The sequence below is a fragment of the Quercus lobata genome, chromosome 11 (assembly GCF_001633185.2).
Source record: "Quercus lobata isolate SW786 chromosome 11, ValleyOak3.0 Primary Assembly, whole genome shotgun sequence".
NCBI classification, from domain to species: Eukaryota; Viridiplantae; Streptophyta; class Magnoliopsida; order Fagales; family Fagaceae; genus Quercus; species Quercus lobata.
In genome coordinates this window covers 25,170,939-25,196,741 of record NC_044914.1, presented here as the reverse complement: position 1 = coordinate 25,196,741, position 25,803 = coordinate 25,170,939, and the positions used below count along the sequence as shown (strand labels likewise).

At 36.7% G+C, this 25,803-nt stretch overlaps 1 protein-coding gene across 1 annotated transcript; it reads left to right on the top strand.

Annotated features, from left to right (window-relative positions):
- Positions 1-3,127: 3,127 nt before the first annotated feature.
- On the top strand, positions 3,128-25,304 carry LOC115967995 (TMV resistance protein N-like). Its single transcript, XM_031087182.1, has 8 exons — positions 3,128-3,460; positions 3,552-4,042; positions 4,578-5,685; positions 11,638-11,910; positions 11,995-12,762; positions 12,873-13,682; positions 13,880-13,908; positions 24,980-25,304. Exons 2-6 carry the CDS (start codon positions 3,558-3,560, stop codon positions 13,629-13,631), a joined length of 3,393 nt encoding a protein of 1,130 aa, XP_030943042.1. The 5' UTR covers positions 3,128-3,460; positions 3,552-3,557; the 3' UTR covers positions 13,632-13,682; positions 13,880-13,908; positions 24,980-25,304.
- The last annotated feature ends 499 nt before the right edge of the window (positions 25,305-25,803 follow it).

The following is a 25,803-nucleotide window of genomic DNA, read 5'->3' as shown; positions in this document are numbered from 1 at the left end:
TGAGGTCATTATCAATTTGGTCCATAAATTTTGGTAGCAGTTAATTTAGTCAATATTATTTTAAACTTGCAGTTAATATGATCCTTACTGTCAACTTATTAACTGCAAGTTGACTATAAATTGAAAATAACATAAATCAAATGCTAGCAAAATGTAGGATTAAATTGACAATGACCTACTTTCTCAAAAAAAAAAAAAAGAAAAAAAAAAAAAGATAATGACCCTAAAATATAGATATCAAAGAATTTTACGTTTTTCTTTTCTTACTTATTTTAATCATAAAATATAAAATTTTTAGACCTTATTAATGAGTCCTTAGACCTAGGCCAAGAGTCGGCCTAACACTTGGAAGAGGCAGAATTGAAACCAACATGTAGATTTTGTGTTATTTTGTGTTCAAAATCTTTGTTTTGGTCCTTTTTCTACCTATTTTTTTTCTTTTGTTAGTTATCATCTTTAATTCAGGATCCGGATTCTTATTGGATTTATTTATAAATCTTATCGGAAAGTGATGAGATGGAAGCATCACCTCAAATTGAAATTTTGCTTAAAATTATATTTATACATACAATTAGATTGTAAGAAGACTCAGACGCCACCTTTGGGAATCCCCAAATATTTATGAGGCCACAGTTGATTATCTAGGATCTATTTGGGATCCGCTTATTTTGCTGAAACTGAAAACTTTTTATTGAAAGTATTGTAGATAAAGGTAAAAATTAGTTGAAATATTATAGTAAAACCCATAAATAATACCAAAAAGTACAGTGAAGCCCATGAATAGTAGCAAAAATAAGTTGAATAGTAAAATAAGTTGATTTTTTAATTTGGAACCAAACGTACACCTAATGTGGTTAAGTATAAGTCAGCTTGTTTAACAGGTCAACCGGAAAATGGATATTTGTTCCTAATTTACAAATTATGCAGTAAAATGCCCATATTTTGAAATTATTTAGCAAAATGCCCTTATTTTTGAAATTCTATTTTAACAAAATTGAGTAACAGATGGAACTCAACATTAGTAATGTCAAGTTCTATGCATATTTTGTCACTTAAATTTTTTTGAAAATTTAAGTGAAACTTGACATTACTAATGTCGAGTTCCACTTAAAAATATACATATAATTCGATTTTGAGATTATCGAGTTTTATACATAACTTGATTTTGTTAAAATTAAGTTTAAAAAACAGGGACTTTTTGCTAAATAGTTTCAAAATAAGGCATTTTACTGCATAACTTGTAAATTAGGGACAAATGCCCATGTTCCCTCAGGTCAACTCTACTAAGTAAATCATGTAAGGCAAAAAATGGAAATGATTGACAAAAGAATCTCACACTTGCATGTCAAACATAATCACGAAAATATTCTCTACCTTTTACCAATCTTTAGATAGTGTTGAAACGTCATTGAAATTTTATTTTAGTAAAGTCCATATATCAATGAATCTCACTTCATCTTCCACTATATATGTGTATATTACCTTTGTAATGTGGCTTCAATAACATAAAAAAGGTAGATAGTTAGAAATGGTTGGGGAGAAGAAGGCATGGCTATTGAGGAATCCCCAGTTGATAACAATATCCTCGCAAGTTAGGTCAAAAGTGCTCCGTATTGTCAAATTATTTATTTATTATGAGAAGATTGTAACTTTTATTCATGAAAATGATAAATACAATACATCTTGAGTTAAATATGACTCGATCATATTTGGTATTTTATTGATGTATAATTATTCTTTTTAGGGTTTATGTTTAATTTTACAAAAGCAAAGCAAGGAGAAGAGGGGAAAAAAAGTAAGATTATTCTTTTTAGGATTTATGTTTAATTTTACAAAAGCAAAGCAAGGAGAAGAGGGAAAAAAAAGTAAGTCCTAGGTTAGGAAAAATAAAATCTTTTTCACATGTGTTTTTTTATTATTATTTTTGGATAAATTGTTACAAGTGGAGAAGAGGGGATTCAAAATTTGGTTCTCTTTACAAAGGAGAACAATAAATACCACTATGCTATAAGACTTATGGCCTTTTACATATGTGTTTTATTTATTTATCGAATTTCACATATGTATTTTTTTTAAAGAAAAACATATGTATTTAGGTGTAAAGGGGAAGAGAAAAAGAAAAGAAATTAAAAAAAAATATTTTACCCTTTTATCCTTGAAAATTATAAATTAATAATTCATATGAGTGTATAAAACTCCAAATTTCCAATATGATCTGAATTCCATTCGAACACATTTTCTAATGTGCTAATCTGATCCCTCTTTCTCTTCTCTGATTAAATTCAATCTTTTTTTGGTCTTTCTCGATTATACAAGGTTGTTTATATTATTATGAGGTGCATACATGGATTATGAAGCAATGTTATGAGGTGATGTAAATGATTATAACACATTGAGGTGATGTAAACGATTATAACACATTGAATGAATTTTGTTACAACTACCATCTATAGCAACTTTTTTTAAAATTTGTTAATTTCTCTTAATTTGTTAATAATTGTTAAATTTGAATTTTTTTACTTCAATATGGTGATTTTAATATTTCGAGTAGGCAATAACCACCAAAATTATAAAAAAATTGGTTATATAATCTCTTTGATACCTTATGTTGTAAAAGTGCATGTCATTATTTTTTGAATCTTACATTTAATAGTTTTTTTGTGTATCGCACTGGTTAGCAACTGTAAGGAAAGTAAAACAACACAATCAAATTTGATAAGGAGGCAAAAAATTAAACTTTTTTAATTAATTAGGAAGTAAATTAATAGATACATCACAATTAACTAGAAAATTAAAAAAAAAAGAAGAAAATATCATCTTACACTTATTTACTCCTGCTATTTTACATAAATATTCAAAATTAATTTAAAATTGTCCACACTAAAAAAAAAAAAAAAAAATCTCTAACATTTAAAATATGAAAGTTGATGTAAAAAAACGATTTGTGCGACTATCATTGTCAGAAAAGGAAAGCTGTTTATTTATTTATAAAAGAGCTATCCCAAGTATGCCACAGCTTTAGCTATGTAGTGAATTATGAGTAGTAAATGGATGTCTTCGTATGAAGTTATGAACCACTTTACATGGCACAACCATAACTCTTTATAAAAATGAAAAAGAAAAAAATGAAGAAGAAAGGGATGATTGGTCCTTCTAGTCAATACCCTGCGCCTTCACAGAACCTTCGTAAAAAAGCAGAAGCCGCGTTTTACTCTCTCTCTCTCTCACTTTAAAACTCCAAATTTTCAATACGATCTGAATTCCATTCGAACACATTTTCTGATGTGCTGATCTGATCCCTTTTTCTCTTCTCGGATTAAATTCAATCTTTTTTTGTTATTTTCCCAATCAAACGCACTGATCGATTCAGATCATTTCAATTAATTCTGAGCTCTCACCGAACCGAGGCTTCTACTGGAATAGACTCACTCCTCGAATCCGTGAAGCTACTGTCAAAAAGGTAAACGTCGGTTTTTCCATGCGTTGACTCTCTCTCTCTATCTCAATTTTTTTTTAATTAATTTTTTATTTCTTAATCTTATGCCTTATAGATCTTAATGGCTGACCTGACTGATGAAGGAGGCTCCTCTTCTTCTTCCACTCACCGATGGAGCTATGACGTCTTTTTGAGCTTTAGAGGTGAAGATATCCGCAACGGTGTTATAAGCCATTTATATAAGGCTTTGTGTGATAATGGCATTTACACCTTCATCGACGATGATCTTCAGAGGGGAGAAGAAATTTCAGAGGAACTTCTCAAAACCATTGAAAGGTCAATGATTTCGGTCGTTGTGATCTCTGAAAACTATGCAGAGTCCCACTGGTGCTTGGATGAACTTGTCAAGATTATGCAGTGTAGGACAAATGGCCAGTTGGTTCTACCGGTTTTTTATGAAGTTGATCCATCAGAAGTACGTAAACAAACGGGAAATTTTGGGGTGGCGTTGACTAAACTTGAAGAAAAATTCAAGAATAAGGTGGAAAGTTGGAGGACAGCACTTAGAGAAGCTGCTAATTTGTCTGGATGGCATTACAAGAATGAGTTAGTATCTCTTAATTAGTCTCATGCTTTCGTGGTTTTTATAATTTTAATAGTTTGTAATACCACTAGCTACATAACAAATTACAAAATTATTCTATTTTAATAATATCTTGGTAGTTAGGTTACAAAGTAAGGTTAATGATAGGAATAGAAAAATTTTAGAGTTTCTGCCACCTATTCTTTTGAAAGTTTTTCCAAAATTTCTTGATAATTTTGGTCAAGTATGGAAAGGCTAAATCTGATTTCCTAGCAAAAAAATGTACTAAATTAATGATACTTCTCATATCCTTGAGTAATATGTCATTTACTTTAATTAATACTTATTCAAGTGTAGGTTGTATTGCACAAAATTAGACATCTTGAGTTTAGTTTATTTACACATTATTATTTCCAACTAGTCCAATTCATTTTTAATACTGTTTCAAGTGTAGGTTGTATTGCACAAAATTAGACATCTTGAATTTATTTTATTTACACATTATTATTTCCAACTAGTCCAACTCATTTATTGTCTATTATGCTCTGTGATTTGCAGTGGTCCTGAATCTCACTTCATCCAACAAGTTATTAACTGGATATCATATATCAAATTAAATGACACACGGTTATATGTTGCTAAATGCCCTGTTGGAGTAAATTCTCATGCCAAGGAGATGGAGTCACTTTTAGATATTAAGTCAAATGATGTTCGAATTGTAGCGATTCATGGTCTTGGGGGAATAGGAAAGACTACAATTGCAAAAGCTGTTTATAACAGAATTGTTGACTGTTTTGAAGGAAGCTACTTTCTAGAGAATGTTAGAGAAAATTCAAGGACAAGCGATGGCAAAATCCAGCTACAAGAGAAAATTCTTTCTAAGATCTTACCGGCCAATCATGTGAAGGTGGATAATGTATCCAAGGGAATTAATGTGATAAGGGAAAGGCTTTGCAATAAGAGAGTTCTTTTAATTCTTGATGACGTGGATAATTCAAAACAAATAGAAGATTTGCTTGGAGATTGTGATTGGTTTTGTCCAAGAAGTAGAGTCATTATAACAACAAGAGATGAATGTGTGCTAGCTACTCTTCCACAAGGTTGCAGAACTTACAAGGTTAAGGAATTAGGTGCACATGAAACTCTTGAACTCTTTAGTCAACATGCCTTCCATAAAAGCAAACCCCCTCAAGATTATTCTGAACTTGCATACCGAGTAATGGACTACACCAAAGGCCTTCCACTAGCTTTGACAATCATAGGTTCTGATTTGTATGGAAGAACAAAAGATGCATGGAATGCTGCAATAAATAAATATGAAAAAATTCCCAAAGCAGATATTCTTGAAATACTTAAAGTAAGTTATGATGGATTGGAAGAAACCGAAAAAGATATTTTCCTTGATATTTCATGTTTCTTTCGGGGATGGTTCAAGGATTATGTTGTAAATATCTTAGACGCTTGCAAATTATTTCCAGATCATTGTATTCCAAGACTTGTTGATAAATGTCTCATAAATGAGGAGCAAAATGGCACATTGTCCATGCATGACTTGTTACAACAAATGGGCAGGGAAATTGTTCGACGAGATTCTCCAATAATCCTTAGAAAACGCAGTAGGTTATGGGATTATGATGATGCTCTTGAAGTACTAGTTGGAAGTAAGGTATAATTTCTTTTTCTTCAAATTTTAACCCTTTTTTTTTTCACAAGGTAGAAGTAATAATTTCTTTCTCATATATAGTTTTTAAGATTGTAGAAAATATAAGCTAGGAAGCACGGACATGGGTACAAACATGGCGACACCACAATTTTGAAAAATTAGGATATGACATGGCGGGGATATGCATAGTAATTACTTATTAAATATATTTTTATTTATTTTTAAAAATATTTTAAAGCATTTATTTTTTCATCTAATGTTAAACATATATCAATTTAAGAGCAATAATGGATAATAAAGTGGATTCATGACTAATGAATGATGTTTAGAAATTAGAATAATTTACCAAGAATAAGATCCAAAAGAGTAAATAAAACATAAGCAGAAAAGTGTTCAAGATTGAAACTAAAAAGAAATAAAAGATAAGTGTCCCGCAATTTTCCCATATCCCTACCCCCCTCCTCCATCATTGCCTCCCTCATCCCCACCACTTAAGGGGCCTAACCATGTTTTGCCTAAATTGCCTAAACTTGCACTTGCTCCTTTAGCCAAACCAGATATCCCCACCATTGAAACTTCTCAAAATATCCCTCCTATACCTCTATCCTCGGACCATGGGGGTAGAAAGAGGTCATTTTGTATTGATGCCAAACTTTTTTCTTCCTCTTTTGACGAGGGGAGGTTTGATTCGTATGCTATTCACCAGACACGTCGGGATGTTAAGAGCTCTATTTGGGTTGGACATAGGGGTATTGAGTGGGTCCTTACTTGTCTCGCCGATATACGAGACTGGGTGCCTGGTCGAGCTGTACTCTGTAAGAGATTAAGGGAAAATGGGAAGTTGTTAGAGTTCTGTAGGAGTTCTAACAGAGCTGGTCTTTTTGTAGTTATTGCAGTTTATTTTGGAGGGTCTAGGAGAGGTTGTATTATGATACTAGCAAGCTCTAATCGTCAGGTTTGTCTTTGTTTTAGAGAGAGTGAAAGAATTTTTTCTCTGGTGCAAAACCAGTTTCTATGGCTGAAGTATCCTCCATAAAAGGTGGTGGAGGAGGTCAGTCTGCTGGTGGTGGCCGGAGTGGGAAACTTTTATCTGTTTTTGGGAATCAGCAAAAAATCAGGAATTTTGAAAAATTTGGAACTATATCGGGGCAGAATGTGATTCATGGAGACCCTATAGAGAATGGTTCAGTTATAAATGGCAAAGTTTCAGTCAAAAATGGCAGACCCATGCAGGCTTTTAATTTTAAGTTGACTCCACCTGTTTTGGCTTTGAGAGTGTGCAAGCCTGAGGGTGGGAGAAGGTTTGTGACCTGTCTGGGTGCTAAGGATTTCAGATGGCCCAAGGTTTTTAGTGGTGGGCCTGAAATTACAGAACATTCAAGTGGGCTTGTTAAAGTCCAACCCGTGGCTACAGTATCCTCACTAAGTGAGAGTACTTTGGTCAAACTGAAGTTTTAAAAGGTTTTCCCGTTGGTTAAACTAAGTGGGTAATAGGCGAGAGCTCGAGAGGGAGATCGAGCGGTGATTCCGGGTCGCCAATGACAGCAGTGGTGCTGGAATCAGAAGCTTCTTTTCAAGTCGCTTCGGTGAATCTTGGGTTTATCGGTGAGGAGTTGACCAATCAGAGGAAGAGGGATGTGACCCATAAGCTGATGACTGGTGTTTTGAGTGTAGGGTCGACGGTGAAGCCGATGGGACCTGGGTTTGATGTTTTTTCTGATCTTCGATATCAGGGTGTTGCTTATAACCATTTTTCTCCTCTATCGGATCTGGGTAGTGAGATGGGTCTCTGTTTTGGAAAAAGAGATAACTCCACGATGGTTCTAGGTGAGAAGGGAGAAAAATGGAGCAATCCTATTGCTGAGCCAGTGTCGCTGAGCTACTTGGATGGGGTTGAGCGGTTACAGGAAGGGTCTGAGCATCTTATGCTTTGGTGGAAGCACAGTGAAGTTAATCCTAGTGGTCTTATTCATGGAGAGGAAGAGAGTGGATTATTGGAGTGCTCACCTCTATCTAAATGGGATCCTAATGATCAAAAGGAGTTGGAGGTGATCCAGGAAGTTGATGAGGGAGAGGTTCGGGGATTAGCAGTGAAAAATTCGAAATGGGTATGTAGCCTAATGAAATTTTTTTTGTAGAATTGTGGGTTTTCCTATTGTCAAGCACGAAGATCAATGTCTGACTTTGTTTCATCTTCTTGAACAAGATTGTATTGATGTTGTAAGGGAGTGGAAGTGTGATATAGTTTGCTTTCAAGAAACTAAGCTGTCTTCTTTAGACTCTCCTGTTGTTCGAAGCCTTTGGGGTATGTTCCTAGATTGGGTTGCTGTAGATGCAGTCAATATTGCAGGGGAGTGTTACTAGTTTGGGACGAGAGTTTTTGAAAAAGTTGATTGTGCTATTGGCCTATTTTCTGTTAATGTTTTATTAAAGGGAGTTGTAGATGATTTTGTATGGGCTTGTTCAGGGGTGTATGGGCCTAATGATGATAGTCAGCAGGGTGCTCTATGGGAGGAGCTTACAAGGATGCAGTCCAGGTGGAATACGGCATGGTGTGTGTTTGGGGATTTCAATACCATTCGTTTTTTGAGTGAGAGATTTGGTTGTGAGGCTTTTTGTTCGACTATGTTTGCTTTTTCAAACTTCATTGAGGCTAATTACCTTATGGACTTACCTCTTGAAAGGGCTTCATTTACTTGGTTTAGAGATTTGGGGATAGATTGTATGTCAAGAATAGATAGAACCTTGGCATCGGCGGATTGGGTAGATCAATTTGGAAACGTGTCTCAAAGGGTACTCCCTCGTGTAGTTTCTAATCATTGCCCACTTCTGGTGGTGGCGGGTAGTGTTAAAAAAGGTCGGAGTGCCTTTAAGTTTGAGAATATGTGGTTGAAAGAAGAGGGTTTTGTAGAAAGGGTTCAGCATTGGTGGAATGGGTATTGCTTTTCGGGTTCTCCAAGCTTTAGTCTGGTTCGTAAATTAAAAGCTCTTAAAGATGACTTGAAAAAGTGGAATAAGGAGGATTTGGTGATCTGGCCTTTAGGAAGAAATGCCTTATAGCTAAATTGTTGGGTTTGGATGCTAGGGAGGACTTGTCAGGTCTTTCATAGGAGGAACAAACTCGATGTATTTAGATTAAAGGTGAGATTGCACATCTTGCCTCTTTGGAGGAGATTTCTTGGAGACAAAAGTCCTGGATTTTATTTGTGAAGGAGGGGGACAATAATACTTGCTTTTTCCATCAAGTAGCAAACTCCCATAGAATAACTAATCATATTCGGGGTATAGAGGTGGATGGGGTCGTCTATGAGGATGAGGAAGAGGTGCGGGCTAAGGTGGTCCATTTTTATCAGAGTTTGTACACTGAATCAGATACTTAGCGCCCCTTTATGGATGGATTAGAGTTTGCTAGTATTGAGGAGGATGAGCGGCTTGAACTAGAGAGGGATTTTTCTGATGAAGTGGTATAGGTTCTTCAAGAGATGGAGGGTGATAAAGCCCCAGGTCCTAACGGTTTCACTATGGCATTTTTTCAAAAATGCTAGAGTGTAGTGGAAAAAGATGTCATGGCCTTTTTTGATCATTTCCATAGGAGCTCAGAGTTTGAACGGTCTCTAAATGCTTATTTTCTATCTTTGATTCCCAAGAAAAATAATGCCTTGAATATCTAAGATTTTAGGCCTATCAACTTAGTGGGTAGTGTGTATAAGCTTTTGTCTAAGGTTCTGGCAAATAGATTGAGGCGGGTGCTGGATAAACTTATTTCGGAGTCACAAAATTCTTTTGTTAGTGGCAGACAGATTTTGGATTCAGTACTTATTGCTAATGAATGTTTAGACAGTAGACTGAAGTGTCGTACTCCGGGGGTGGTGTGTAAGTTAAACATTGAGAAAGTATATGATCATGTGAATTGGGACACTTTGTTTTATTTGTTGGAGAGGATGGGCTTTAGGGGTAGATGGAGGAGTTGGCTAAAGACTTGTGTCACTACCGTTCGCTTCTCAGTTCTAGTTAATGGTTCTCCTGTTGGTTTCTTTGGTAGCTTTAGAGGTCTAAGATAAGGTGATCCTTTGTCTCCCCTTCTCTTTCTGTTGATCATGGAGGTTTTAAATTGTATCCTGAAGAAAACTGAGGAAGGAGGTTTCATTCAGGGTTTTCATGCGGGTCCTATTAATTCTACTGGTATCCGTATTTCTCACCTATTATTTGCTGATGATACCAATCTTTTCTGTGAGGCCACTAGAGAGCAGATTCTTCTATTAGGCTAGCTTTGACTTGTTTTCAAGCTTTTACTGGTTTGAAGGTGAATGTGGAAAAAAGTGAAATTGTCCCTATTGGAGAGGTGAGTAACATTCAGACTTTGGCTAATATTCTTCAATGTAGGGTGGGCAGTTTGCCTATGATTTACTTGGGTATGCTATTGGGAACTTTGTATAAAACAACCTCTATTTGGAATCCGATCCTTGAGAGGATGGAAAAGAAGCTTTCAGGCTGGAAGCAGCTTTATTTGTCAAAGGGTGGTAGACTCACTTTGCTGAAAAGTATCCTTTCAAGCCTTTCGACTTATTACTTTTCCCTTTTTATTATCCCCAAAAGCAATGGCGACTAGATTAGAATGAATTCAAAGGAACTTCTTGTGGGGTTCGTCAGTTGAGTGTATCAAATATCCTTTGGTGGCTTGGGAAAATGTTTGCTTACTGTGTGAATTGGGTGGTTTAGGAATTCAGAATTTGGCGTTTTTTAATCAGGCCCTTTTAGGGAAATGGCTTTGGAGGTTTGGCCATGAAACCACTCATCTGTGGCAAAGGTTCATAGCCACGAAATATGGGGAGGGAAAAGGGGTTGGTGCACTAGAGCTTGTAGAAGGGCTCATGGTTGTGGGTTATGGCGGAGTATTAGTGAAGGGTGGGATACTTTCGCTAGGCATTTCTCTTTTGTGGTGGGGGATGGTTCTCGTATTTTGTTTTGGCATGATAAGTGGACTGGGGATGTTCCTTTTAAAATTCTTTATCCTCAGTTTTTTGTGTTCAGCCAATAAGGAAGCTTGTATTTCTGAAGTGTTAAGCCCTTTAGTGGGTGATAATGACAGAGTGCGGAGTTTAAGATTTTATAGGGAATTCAATGATTGGGTGTTAGCGGCTTCCTACTCCCTACTTCATTACCTCCAAACCCGTATTCCTAGGGTTGGAGGGTGCGACAGGCTTTGTTGGAATCTTAATGGAAGTGGGAAGTTTGATATTCGGTATTTTTATCATAAGATTCGAAATGCAGCTCCTTCCACTTTCCCTTGGAAGGGCATTTGGAAAGTTAAGGTTCCTAAAAGGGTGACTTTTTTCATGTGGACAGCAACTCATGGTCAGATTCTTACCCTGGATAACCTTATGCTTCATGGTCGCCCTTTGGCAAATTGTTGTTTTATGTGCTGTTGTAACGCAGAATCTGTGGATCACTTGCTACTCTTTTGCCCGATACCTCATTCTTTGTGGATGTATATGCTTCGGCTGTTTGGGATCGATTGGGTCATGCTAGGTTCAGTTGTGGACTTACTATTTTGTTGGTATCATCGGCTTGGGAAGCACAATTCTGATATTGGAATTTAGTTCTAGGCTGTTTATTGTGGACCATTTGGACTGAACGGAATCGGCGGTCTTTTGAGGATGAGGGGAAAACTGTGGTTCATTTATTAGAGTTTTGCCGATGGACCCTCTTTGATTGGTCTCGTTGTTGGGGCTTCTCGGATTGTTCTACCCTTATGGATTTTCTTTCGTCTATTAGAATAGATTAGAGGCTAATTCTGTCTTTTTGCTCATTTTTTCCTCCGTTCACTATCGTGAACTCTTTGTATTTTTCTTACTTTTCTTTTATTAATAATATTCTCTTCTTCCTTATAAAAAAAAATGTTTTGGAAATTTTATTGTGATATATGGTTCGCTTAATGCTGCTTTATCCAATTAGGGATCAGAAAAAATTCGAGGTATAATGTTGCATTCACCTTATCCAAGAAAAGTTCAACTACATGCTGAAGCTTTTGACAGGATGGACAATCTCAAATTCCTTATAGTTCGCAATGTACAAGTTTCTGAAGAACTTAAATATCTCCCCAGTGGGTTAAGGTTGTTTGAATGGCCTGAATATCCTTTTTCTTTCCCATCCAAATATTCTCCTCAACAGCTTGTTGCACTCGAGATGTCACGTAGTGACTTTAAATTGGAGAAGCTATTCAAGCAGGTATGAGTACTATTATTTATGAATTTTGATTTCTTTAAATGTTTTTAAAATTTTTTGAATATAATTTTTTTTCATTCCTTTTAGGGGGTCGAATACAAAAATTTGAAACTTATCAATCTAAGTTTCTGTGAATCCATTACAACTTTATCTAATTTGTGCACCCCAAACTTGGAAACATTGAACCTTTCTTCTTGTAGAAATTTAATCAAGGTTTCTGATTCCATTGGATCTCTTCCTAAGCTAAAAACATGGAACCTTGAATATTGCAGAGAACTTCGAAAACTTCCAAGTAGTCTCAGATTGAAATCTCTCAAATTTTTTACTCTATTTAGCTGCTCAAGGCTTGAGAAGTTCCCCGATATTCACCCAGAAATGAAATGTTTAGAGGATTTAAATTTGAGTTATAGTGGCATTAGAGAGTTACCTTCATCATTGGGGTATCTCAGTAGGCTTAGAACGCTAGAGCTAGATAATTGTGTACAGGATTTTCCAGATAGAATCAATAAAATGCAACTGACTCCTATTGCATGCACTTCCTTTGATATCCTTTTGGAATATGGGCTTTTGAGCTTGGAAAGTCTATGTCTCAGCTACTGTGGTGCAAATCTAATTGAATTATATTTCTGGATGAAGCCTGAATACTTCCCTGAATTGAAAATTCTATATCTAAGTGGCTCCAATATAGTTACCATCCCTGAAAGCATTGCTAGCTTTACTAGTTTAGCAGATCTTTACATAGACAATTGCACGAAGCTTCGGAAAATTCCAAGCCTTCCCCAATCTATACGGAGAGTGAGTGCAATAAACTGCTTTTCATTGGATCCACAATCATTTAGAAGATTATGGACTCAGGTATCCCTCTCTTTAAGTTTGAGTTGTAAAGAAACAAATTTTGTTATTTTCCTAATACATATTATGAGATGTTCTAACTTCAATTTACTTTATTTGCTAAATGCAAGCAGTTTGGAGAAATTTTAGGGATTTTACCAAATAGAGTCTATGAAGGTGAAAGAAGAGGCATATTAATGGATTCCTCTCTCTTTAATGGGGGCAATTATTATGAAATTAAAGTACCAGGAATTGAGATTCCAAAGTGGTTCAAATTCGACCATCAGAGTGATGGAAATTCTGTATCATTTAGGATTGGTTGCGAATTTCCAAAAGCTGTTGTCTGTATTGCTTTTCAATTGGTGGAGGCACATATAAGCGGATCTTTTTCTGTTTACGTTTCCGTCAATGGTTGTAAAGAAAAAATCTCATTTCAAGATATTGAAGAAATGTCTGGGCATTTGTGGTTATTTTCTGTATCTAATTGGAAATTGCTTGATTCAAATTCATATGAAGAGAATGACATTGAGGTTATATGTGAAATTGATGAGTTGAATGAAAGCTCTATTCCTTTTGAGAACACTAAATTCATAAAATGGATGGGGGTCCATGTAGAATGCATATGTTGTGGGGTTTACAACAATAGAGTAGATTCCAAAGGTGTTGAAATCCAACTCCAACAACGAAGAAGAAACCATGGACCTACCCATGCCATACATACCCAAAACCCTACCTCTCCCTCTTTGAATGGCTTCGAATCCAATTCCAACTCTGGAAACGGAGCTTCAAACTCCGGAGATGGCTCATGTCCAACCCTTTTGATTTCTACTCATGACAATGATGATTTTGATACCAATCTATGTCCACCATCAAAGAAGATAAGAACATCTTGATTGAACTTCAAAAGAATACACTTCCATCTGAAAAACAACCTTGATGCCATGGTATGCCTCCTTTAGTTACATCTTTGGGTGCTTTTGTCACTTTCTTTTGTCTCTCTTTCTCTAAATTTAACAGTTCATTCATAGAATTGTTGCTCAAGTATTTATTGTGGTTCAAGTAAATAATAAGGAAATTAAGCTGCTGGGCTTTGTAATTATTATTTATAAAAAAATTATTTATTTTCTTTATTTTAATGCAGATGGCGCCTTGTTGCTATTGAAGTAATTGGTAAGACAAAGATCCCTTTTCACCTTGCAATTTCATTTTAATTTATTATCATATTTGTCTTTTATCGATTTGATTTGTCTGCTAATTTCTTCTTACAAGATTTTCTAATCTTCAATTTTACCAAATAATGAGTATACTATTTGATTGTTTGAAATTGAAATTCAAGTCCTGCACACAAGCTATTTAGTGAAATGCTTATTCAGGATATTGAACCAGTTTGCTTAGATGTTTCAAACCTATGCTACTCATTGAGCCAAATGTTAAGGTTTTATTGTTAATTTCTACAAAAGTATTTTTGTTTGATTACTTCTGCTTTTCTTGTGGGTTTTAAATTTTTATATTGTTAATTGTTATATATTTTTCTTTGCTTTTTTCGATTTATTGAATGATCTATAATCTATCTATAATATATATAAAGCCAAAGTCTTTTGACTTTGGGTTGATCTCATAATATTGTGTTACATAAACTTTTGAGTTCGTATAATTTTATACATCATTACTTTAATATATATTGTAGAAAGGGAAAAATTCTCGACCTATCACAAGCTGACACGTCACATTATCAAGTCCACAAAATACAGCCAATTACAGAGCACCATGTATTGCTACTAGGTTTTGCTATCACTATTCAGAAGCCAATAGAAATTTGCCAAGTGTCATGCAAGAACCAATCACGCATCAGTACACGTGTAAGCGATGACTCAAGCAACCTCGCACATGTAAGCGATGACTCAAGCAGCCTCGCACGTGTAAGCGATGACTTAAGCAGTTTCGCACGTATAAGCGATGACTCAAGCAATCCAGCACGTGTAAGCGATGACACAAGCGAACCAATCAGGCTGTGACAAGTGTCACCAATCAAGTTCCGCCACATGTCACTCACCCACCCCAAAACTCCTATAAATAGAAGCCTTCCTGAGACATTTAAGAGGAGGAAGATTCAGAAGGACGAAGATTCAGAGGACCAGAATTGAGAAGTGAAAAAGCTCTGCTGGAATCAAGCCCTGAAGCCTCCAGGAACTTCAAGAACTTCAACCCCAAAATCGGAGAACATTCGAAGCAGAATCATCCAGATCATCTGCCTAGATCCTAAAGTTTGCGGGAATCAAGCTCAAAGGTCCGAAAACATCAACAAATCATAAATCAGTGAAGCTCTACGGATTCAAGCCTCTAAAGCCCCGAAGAACTTCCACCACAAACCCTCCCATACCTGAGGAAAACAGAAGGGAAGTAAGGAGGAATGATAGGAATGCAAAAGTCAGCCTTAAAGACCCAATGGTTGTTAGCACTGCCGAAATCAAGGTTCCAAGAAGAGGAGCAAAGGCAAATGAAGAACAGCTTGAAGGGTGGCAAAAGAATGAAGTGCGTCGCCCGACCTTTAAGGAACGTGAGCAAAAAGTATATCCGTTCCCCGATGAAGATGTGCCAAACATCTTAGAACAACTATTGCAATTGAAGCTAATTGAATTGCCAGAATGCAGGCGACCAGAAGACATGGGGAAAGTTGATGACCCTAACTACTGTAAATATCATCGCATCATTGGCCACCCAATACAAAAATGCTTCGTCTTCAAAGAACAAATCATGAAGCTTGCCAAAGAAAACAAGATTGATCTAAACTTCAATGAAGTTGTTGGGTCAAACCATGTGACCGTTACTTGTGATGTACTTCTAACTCTCAGGCAGGGGGCAAACACCATTGGAGCTCACAAGTTGATCGACAATGATGATGGCATAAGGATCGGCCCCATCAATGGGAAGTTCCTTAAACACTTCTACACTTGAACTAATGATAAACATAAGTTGGTTCTTGGTTGTGGAGTAAAATAAAATTTTCAACCTCTTTTTGCAAGGAATGAAGTCTACATGGCATTGCTCATCTTCTATCGACATCCTCCCACATCTTTAAAGTTGTGCCACTTCACAACTCCGAAATTTGAATCACATCATCTCCCTTCTGATTAGTGCAGTTTCACATCATGTCTCCAAAAGTTGGACAATGTCACCTTCCTCCGACATCTGAAGTTGGTGTTGCATCATCTCTCCTCCAAGGGCATGTCCATGCAATGTCAAAGTCTTGGCGGCATTCTTCTTGAAATTTCGAGGTTTTGTTGGCATCTCCTTGCATCTTCAAAGTCTTAATGAGAGCTCTTTGCAATGTCAAAGTCTTGGCATCTCCTTACATCTTCAAAGTCTTGATAGGGACTCCTTGCATTTTCAACATCTTGTTGGCATCTCTAAAATCTTGATGTCTGGCTACAGTGCTATACGCCCTTGATGTTTGAGCAATGTTGTCCCTGAAAATTGCTTTATGACTTCATGAATGTTGTCACGACTTCGGCGAATGAAGTGACATAGCTTCACTGGCAAAGATTCAATGTTGGCATGGCCTCGGTATAAATGGAGTGTTGACATGGCTTCATGGCTATTGGCATGACTTCTATGCAAATGAAGTTTCGACGTGGCTTCATGAATGTTGTCACGGCTTCGACGAATGAAGTGTTGACGTAGCTTCAATGGTAAAGATGCAATGTTGGCATGGCCTCGGTATGGATGCAATGTTGGCATGGCCTTGGCACGAATGAAGTGTTGACATGACAAAAATGAACGTTGGCACGGCTTCAATGCAAATGAAGTGTTGTCATGGCTTCATGGCAAAAATGAATGTTAGCACGGCTTCAATGCAAATGATGGTGCAATTTCAAGTGCTAATGTGGAGTGTTGTCGTGGCTTCATGACGAAGATAAGTGTTGACACGGCTTCAAGGCGAATGAAGTGTTGACGTGGTTGCTTCAATACGAATGAAGTGTTGAATGTTGGCATGGCTTCAGTATAGATGAAGTATTGACATTGCTTCGTAGCAAATATGAATGCTGGCACAGCTTTAGTGCTAATGAAGTGCAAATATTGCATCATGGCAAAGATGAAGTGTTTACATTGCTTCGTGACAAAGATGAATGTTGGCACGACTTTGGTGCAAATGCTAATATGGCTTCATGGCAAAGATGAACGTTGGCACAGCTTCGGCGAAAATAGAGTGTTGACGTGGCTTCATGACTTCGGCGAATGAAGTGTTGACGTGGTTGCTTCGATGCAAATGAGGTGTTGATATTGCTCCACGACTTCAATGTAAATGATGGTGCAACTTCAAGTGCTAATGTGGAGTGTTGTCGTGGCTTCATGACGAAGATAAGTGTTGACACGGCTTCAAGTCAAATGAAGTGCAAATATGGATTCATGGCTTCGGTGCAAATATTGCTTCATGACAAAGATGAACATTGGCATGGCTTCAATGCAAATAATTGCTTCATGAAAAAAATGAATGTTGGCATGGTTTCAGTACAAGGACAAATGCTAGCACAACTTCGTTGCAAAAAACTCTTGATGCGGCTTTGTGGTAAAGACTCTTGACGTGGGTTTGCAAAGATTATTGAGACGGCTGTGTTGAAAAGACAAGTGTTGGTGCAGCTTAATTGCCAAGGAAAGCGTGTTGTATAACAAAAACAAGCAAACAACAAACTAGTTAGAAGAAAATCTCATGGCACGTCTAAAAAAAAAAAAAAAAAAATCACTGCATAATTTCTCAGACTCAAAATATCATACTACCCACTGAAGACTACGCTTGTACAACTCAGTGCATGCCCCGGATGGGCTTATATAGAGGTTTGTGGAGCTCAAAGTCAAATTTTGCAAACACTTAAGGTCTGGGAAGTCTGCACCAAACCTTGAAAAAAAAGGGGGTGCCCATAAATGCATAGTGCTGTCAGAAAGAAACTGTTGCACATTCTAGGCTGTATATTGTTCCAAGTGATTGTGCTACCGACTTTAAAAACACAGAGACATTTGATGGTTAGCCAATATGCCCGAAAATTCAAACACTGTCAGAACCACAATGAAGACTAAAATGGCAACAAATTTAACAATGTCTGCCGTCTCCTCTTCCAGATTTCTAAAACTTTTGACAAGATTTCACAAAAAATCAACCCACAGGAGTCTTCCACAGCCTTCGATCCGAACCGCCTGAAAAAAAAAAAAAAATTTACCTTGACCAAAAAAATCAAAAATTTCAAAATGGACTTGTCCCACTCTATTTTTCGAGTACATTCCGATTTTGGGACCCATTTCTTCATTCGAGGCTCGAAAATTGTGCAAACATCCAATTTCCAAAAAGTGGACTTTTGTGCAAATGTTGACCAAACGTCAAAATTTTTAAGATGGACATATCTTGCTCAATTTTTCACATACATTCCAATTTTGGGATCCGTTTCATCATTTCAGACTCGAAAATTGCACAAATGGCTTAAATTCCAAGACAGACTTTTATGTTGAAATCAACCTAAAGTCAAAATTTTCAAGTCACACTTGCCTTGCTCAATTTTTCGTGTACATTCCGAATTTGGGGTCTATTTCTTCATTTGAGAATCCAAAATTGCTCAAATATTGTGATTCTACAACTGTTGGCTTTAAAGTGAGCTTTGACCAAGAATTGAGACATTCAAGCAAAGCTTGCCCTGTTCGGACTTTCACAAAGATTCTAATTTTGAAATCCACTTATTTTGGATTTGGTGATCACCAATCAAACCCACATCTTTGAAGTATTGACGATGTCCAAAACTTAAACTCCTGAGATCAAAATTTGAGATTCATCCATTTAATTGGGATCTCCTCAGGGTTATTCTCCAGACTTCATCAAGACTGCTCTTTCAAAGTACAAATAAACTCTCACAAGTGTGTTGGAACTTGAAATTACACTGGGTCATTAGTTCAACCTGCTGTTCTCGTTCGGTGCCTACCATTCCTACCTACCATTTCCACCTACCATTCCCACCTAACATTCTCACCAAAAATTCTCAACTACCTATCTACCATTCTTCATTTCTCTACTATAAATGGGAGGGCCGGGTTCACCAAGAACTCATCATCCGAAAAAAGAAAAAAAAAATACACTGAATCATGAAATGAAGAGTTGCTTCTTTCAGATTTTCAAATCCTCCTTTTGATGGTCATTTCTCACTATGACCTCATCATTCTCAACACCTAGCAACCGATATTGCTTCATAATCGGTTCGAGACCAACCCTCTCATGGTTCGGTCGAAACCTTCTTTACAACATCATTGTAGTTTTGAGATCCAAACAAACTTTGTTTCTCCACTTAACGACTACATTTGCCCATAAAATTTCTCATAACATAGCCTGTATCATTGTTCCTTGTAGTCTCAGATCTACCTAATCTGGAGATCTAAGGCCAACTGAATCTCTCGTACCCTAGCTCAAGGAGCTTCCTAACTGCTTTGGGAACTCCATAGTCCTTTTCAAGTTGTTTGGTCTTATAGCAAAGGTAGAGGTTCGGAACAAACAGCAACTTGTTTGGTTTCCAGACCAGAATCACAAGTTGGCTCCATCTTTCATTTTTCTGTGCTTTTCCAACAAGTGGCAGTAGGTGAAGATGGTAAAAAAGTGTTGGGGTATCCTACAAATTGTTTTCCATCAACACTTAAAACAACCTCCAAGGCGCCAGCTCATCAGAATTCAGCCTTTGGTGTCGGTAAATGGTCACCAAAGCCTTGTTCCATGTCCCCACTACTATGGAACCCAAAGGTCATCGTTGCTGGTACCTCAAAACTCATTTTCTGAAATTACTCCAACTTAAAATCAGCTTGAAGAATTTCAGAAGGTACTCTTCTGAAATTACTTCAACTTAAGGTCCGTCAGCATGGTCCCAGTACACAGGCACATTCGATTACTTGCTGTCGGACCCCATGCAACACACAGTCAGTCCCATATTCAAAGGTGTACTTCCCATAAACATCTACACCAAAAGGGTCCCAGCATACAGGGCCAGCACCATGGTGGTGTATGCTTTGCTCATTTGCTTTGCTTCATCTCCATCTTCTTCGTTGCCACTACCAGCATACCCAGAATACATAAGCTTTTGAAATTACTTCAACTTAACTTGAGTGATACAATTACGCAGGCGCATTCAACCACTTTCTCACCTGTCCTCGTTGTAATCCAAAGCGTGATCTTCTGAAATAACTTCACCAGAAGTTCTTAAGAACACGAGGCTAGCTCCATGACCCTGCATGCTGTATCCAGCCACCATTCTCTCATCTTCCCCATCTTCAACATCTTGTGATCGCCGCCAACGATCTAAAATACTCTTTTGAAACTACTTCAACTTAACCTCTGCTAAGAAGGCTCCATCACGCAAGTACGTTCAAATACTTGCAGACCCTTTTTCAGTCTCATCAAAACCTTTCATATGGGTGGGTCTACTCTTCGGAAATTATCTCATCCTACTGAAAGCTCCACCATCTTCAATAGCTCCACCACTTTCAACAGCTCCACTACCTTCAACTACTTCACTTAAAGAGTCAAGTACCAAAAATCCATTTTTTCGAAACTCATTCCCACACCACACTCTGAGACTGTGTGAGTGAACGAGTCTCGAGGGGGCATTTGTAGAAAGGGAAAAATTCTCGACCTATCACAAGTTGACACGTCACATTATCAAGTCCACAAAATACAGCCAATTACAGAGCACCATGTATTGCTGCTAGGTTTTGCTATCACTATTCAGAAGCCAATAGAAATTTGCCAAGTGTCATGCAAGAACCAATCACACATCAGCACATGTGTAAGCGATGACTCAAGCAACCTCGCACATGTAAGCGATGACTCAAGCAACCTCGCACATGTAAGCGATGACTCAAGCAGCCTCGCACGTGTAAGCGATGACTTAAGCAGCTTCGTACGTGTAAGCGATGACTCAAGCAATCCAGCACGTGTAAGCGATGACACAAGCGAACCAATCAGGCTGTGACAAGTGTCACCAATCAAGTTCCGCCACATGTCACTCACCCACCCCAAAACTCCTATAAATAGAAGCCTTCCTGAGACATTTAAGAGGAGGAAGATTCAGAAGGACGAAGATTCAGAGGACCAGAATTGAGAAGTGAAAAAGCTCTGCTGGAATCAAGCCCTGAAGCCTCCAGGAACTTCAAGAACTTCAACCCCAAAATCGGAGAACATTCGAAACAGAATCATCTAGATCATCTGCCTAGATCCTAAAGTTTGCGGGAATCAAGCTCAAAGGTCCGAAAACATCAACAAATCATAAATCAGTGAAGCTCTACGGATTCAAGCCTCTAAAGCCCCGAAGAACTTCCACCACAAATCTTCAAATACAAAGAACATTCGAAGCAGAATCATCCAAACTATCTGCCTAGATCTCAAAGTTCACTGGAATCAAGCTCAAAAGCCTCCAGAAACCTTAAACAACCACAAATCAGTGAAGCTCCACGGATTCGAGCCTCTAAAGCTCCGAAGAACTTCCACCACAAACCTTCGAAGACGAAGAACGCACGAAGAACACGAAGAACGCGAAGAACAAAGAATTTCTAAACAAGCTCATAGCCAGAGATTCATTGTAATTCCGTCTCAGTAGTCTTCGATCCATCCCTCAACCAAATTGAAGGATATTTTGTGTTCAAGTCAAAACCACATTATCACAAATCCAATCAATAAGTCTTGCAAGGAGATCGAATCAGAGGATCACTGTTTTGTAATTTCAGAGAATTGTACCACACAATCATCAATACAAATTTGCATTTGTGAAACTATTTTCACTTGTTCTACTTTATTTCGAAACGAGAGATTTAGTCGCTTACATATATATATATATATATATATATATAGAATTTTTATTATAATTTAAATATAAACCATCTATTAAATTCTTATTACATTATATAATCAATAAATGGTAGTTCCATATACAAACACAATCATAATAAATAAATGCCAATTAATAATTATCATAATTATCAAATTTCATATTTAAACAAAAAATATAAAAGTTTAAAAGAGTCATATCATGTTAAACTTTTCTATGCATTGCATAGGTTAGCAACCAGTATTAACTTTATTTGTTCATAAATTTATTGAAAGATAAATGACAACTGGACAGGAATGCATTAAGTTGGTTATGAAGAGAAATGAAAATTAAATTTGCAATAAACTATGGCCTCAAAAGCCTTTTCTTCTGCAGGACCTACCTTGAGAGTGGGGCTCCCTTCTTCATATTATTCATATTTGAAGAATATTATTCACAATTGATTGGTTGAGGAGTTATTAAGAACATGTTTTTATTTGCTTGTTTCCTTTGTTGTTAATTAAAATAGTTTAATTAGTGAGGATGGGCAAGGCCTCAACTTCATCATTGTTCAGATAACAACTGTACCTAGTGGTAAAGCATCTTTATCCCTTAAGTTTTTGTGCTTGAAAATGATCATTCTATACTATTTGCATCTGATAGACCATTCTCCAAAGCTTAAATTAAATTCTCAAAGTAGTTTCGAGTCATGTTGTTGCCATTGGAAAACAAGACAATTTTAGTAACTGATTTGGAAGTGCAGATAAATTGATTTGGCCCCATGATCAGCCAAGTCTCTATATAGTCAAGAGAGCCTAGCTTCTCCATAGTTAATTCTCAAATGGAAGAGCAGAACTTGGTGACCTGACTCTCAGATGTGGGCTGACCTGTGGAAGCTTGAACTCCTTTTTGATGTCTTTACTTTCCTTTGGAAACTGCTAAATGATGGTCTTCCAGTGAGAAGGGAGTTAGCAAATAGGAATCTCATCACTGATGCTTCTTGCCCTTTATGTGTTATAGAAGAGGGATGCCTAGATCGTCTATTTATTGCCTATAACTTAGCTTGTGCATGTGTTTAAGATCCCACTCACCATTGGAAGGTAATTGAGTCAAAGTCAAGTCATAATTGTGTTGCTACTTGGCTGGAAAGAGTTTATAAGCATAGGACCAGTGCAATCACTTCACTGTATTCTTTGCCAACACTCTTTGGGCTATTCGGAGACATAGAAACAAAGTAGTGCATGAAGGAATAAGTGTTAATGCTAGCTTTTGAAGCCCTAAGTCATAGTGCTTACCTCTCTGCTATTTATAGGGATGCAGCAAACACATGGGAAATGGACACTTCTGTTAAACAACTTGATGTGCTCTTCAGCAGGTTACTTCGCAGTATGTCACATGATTAGATGTTGAAGAGAATTTGGTGTAAAACTTGTAGAAAATTTGGTAAATATAATTATTGTTGGATGTTGTTGGATGTTTATTCTTATCTTTATGATTGATGGACAAACTTATCATATAGAAGAGAGCGTGATAGAATCAATCACAAGGGGTCCTTTACAATTTTATATAGCCATTCATAAATTTTTTTATCCATAGTCAAATACAATTTCTTCCATGTAGATTTGGAATTTCTATCTAGAACCAAAGTTAAGGGAATCTTGATATTCAATGCTTAGTGATATATAGATTTGTTGGGTAGATAACGCCATGGGGAGACTCCAATTTAGTTAATATAACATATAGAGACACACTTAACCCAAAACGCCTAATTCCAATAGGTTTGAACTCAACTATATTATATTAACCACTCATTCTTCTCATCATTATTCAGTGTAAGATTTCACTCACACGTGTATACCGATAATCTCCCCCTCACTTATGAGTCTTTGCCTCGCTGTGGGCCATGAACAAGTCCTACTCTCTTTGCCTTGCCTTATGGGTTTTTTCTTCATCAACACGTCCTCCACGGGCCTCTCGTAGACCATCTATGAGAACCACGTGTTAATGCTGCATGCTCATCCATGGGAACCCCGCACGTCCATGTCCCTAGGAACCTTGGACCACACCATTATTTAGTACCTTTAGCACACTCATTTGTTAGGCCTTTTTTCATGATCTTTTGTGTGGGCCCTCTAGGCTTACCTTGTCCTGGCCAAGTAGGGAACTTAATCACCTTGCCACTTTCGCTGCAAACCACCGTGAACTCGGATGCCACTTGTTGGGAAGATAACATCTTGGGGAAACTCTAATTGAGTAGTTAATATAAGAGCATTTGTATCAGCTTGTGCAAAAATTTCTATCTATTTTTGCATAAGAACCTACTTTTTTTATTTTACAGAACTACTTTTCAAAATACCCCACATCAGTTTATCTATTTTACACTATATTTTATTAAAATATTATTTATCAATTATTTATTATTTTTCCAAATCATATCCCTCTCTCTTTCTCGTTTTTACCATTCTATAAACCACAAATCACAGCAAACTGCCCACCAAACCCAAGTAAATCACCCAGCTTTTGAAGCAAATTACTCACCTTTGAATGGATATTGGCAATAGAGTTTAGCTAAACCACTGACTAGTGGGGTTGGTGTGATTTTTTCTTTCATATTATCAAGCAAAATGGTTATTATTGATGAAAAAAGTCCTACTCTCCTTGAATGGATCTTAGTTTTACCTTCATGCACTTCTTTGCCCCTCCCTATTCTTCTTGATCATTGTAATTTGGGTTACTAATTTCTACCACTGTAGTACTTGGTTGGATATTCTTTAGTAAAGAGTTTTTACGTTATATATATATATATATATATATATATATGTATATAAAATCCTACTTTGAACAAACCACACATTTTTCAAGGTAAACCCATTTGATTATTTGCTACCCATTTATAGATTAGTGGGCAAAAATGTGTAAATTTGGCACCATTGACGTTAGTGCTCTAACATGTAGATATGCATTTAACCCAAAAGGTCTATTGGGTTTGAGTTCAATTATGTTATATTAACCATTCATTTTTCTTATCAGTATTCAGTGTGGGACTTATACCGACAAGATTAATATATAGAATTTGTAACCAAACACATGGTTCATAATTAAGATTTCTGCTTATTGTGTTTTTCATTGCATTTGAACAACTCTTAACTTTTTCTCATTGCTTGTTTAGACGATGGACAATGTAATTGATCCTTGTAAATGAACAATTTTATCAACATTTTCTTCATATAATCATGCTAAATTGTATTTTCAAATGCTGTTACCATGGATCATTTATCACTTTTTGATCCTTTGCGCATTAACTATTTGAGGGAATACCAAATATCACATATCAATAATTTAATGTGATCAAGATGGTTCTGTCTAATGGGAGGGAATCTATGTGGGTATCTGATTTTCATGTTTCAATCTTTCAGGTACCAAGAGAAAAGGTGCAATTAAAGGAACCAATTTAAGCTGTTCAAAAAGTTTCTTTGTTGGTTGATTTGTAGATGGATAATGGTGTAGATCTTTAGTATCATGTCAATTCTAATACAAAATTTTTCACTTCAGATTTCTTTGGTAATCCTATCCTTGACCTTCATTTGGCATCGTGATGATAGAGTAATGTTTTACCATGCCATGTACATGGTGGTGTTGGTTGATCTTTTTAAGAGAATTATGATGTATTTAATTTTGGTGTATCATGTTTTTCTTTTCCCTTGTTTATATGCACGGGAAGATTATAAAGTACTTTAGTTGTTTTGTAATATGTTCTCTCTCTCTCTCTCTCTCTCTCTCTCTCTCTTTTTGTTTTTAGTCTTGTTTCCCTAGGACTTGGTGAGGATCATAAGGCATTTATTTTTGGTGCTGGTGTTGCAGATAGTAATGGCTGACCAGATCTTTATAATTAGTTTCTTAGATATTCTGTATCATTTAGAGTGATGTTTGTCAAACCAAAAAGAAGCGTCAGTCGAGTTTTGAATCAATTTTGAATGGATGTGAACTTGTATGCTAAAAAACTACCTTGGTGTTTGATAGGCAGAATTCAGGACTTTTCCCAGGATCTGATTGGGGATGAAAAGATTGGTTGAACTTCCTAGTCACTTCTTATCGTTTAGGTTTCTTCAAATCTTCCAAAAGTGTTAGGGTAGAAAATGTAGAATGTCATTTGAGAGTTTGGTATGGGCTAGAAGGGAAAAGATGAGTACCTCATTATGTTCTCTCTTCCTTTTTCAAATTTGGTGAGCATCTGGAAGAA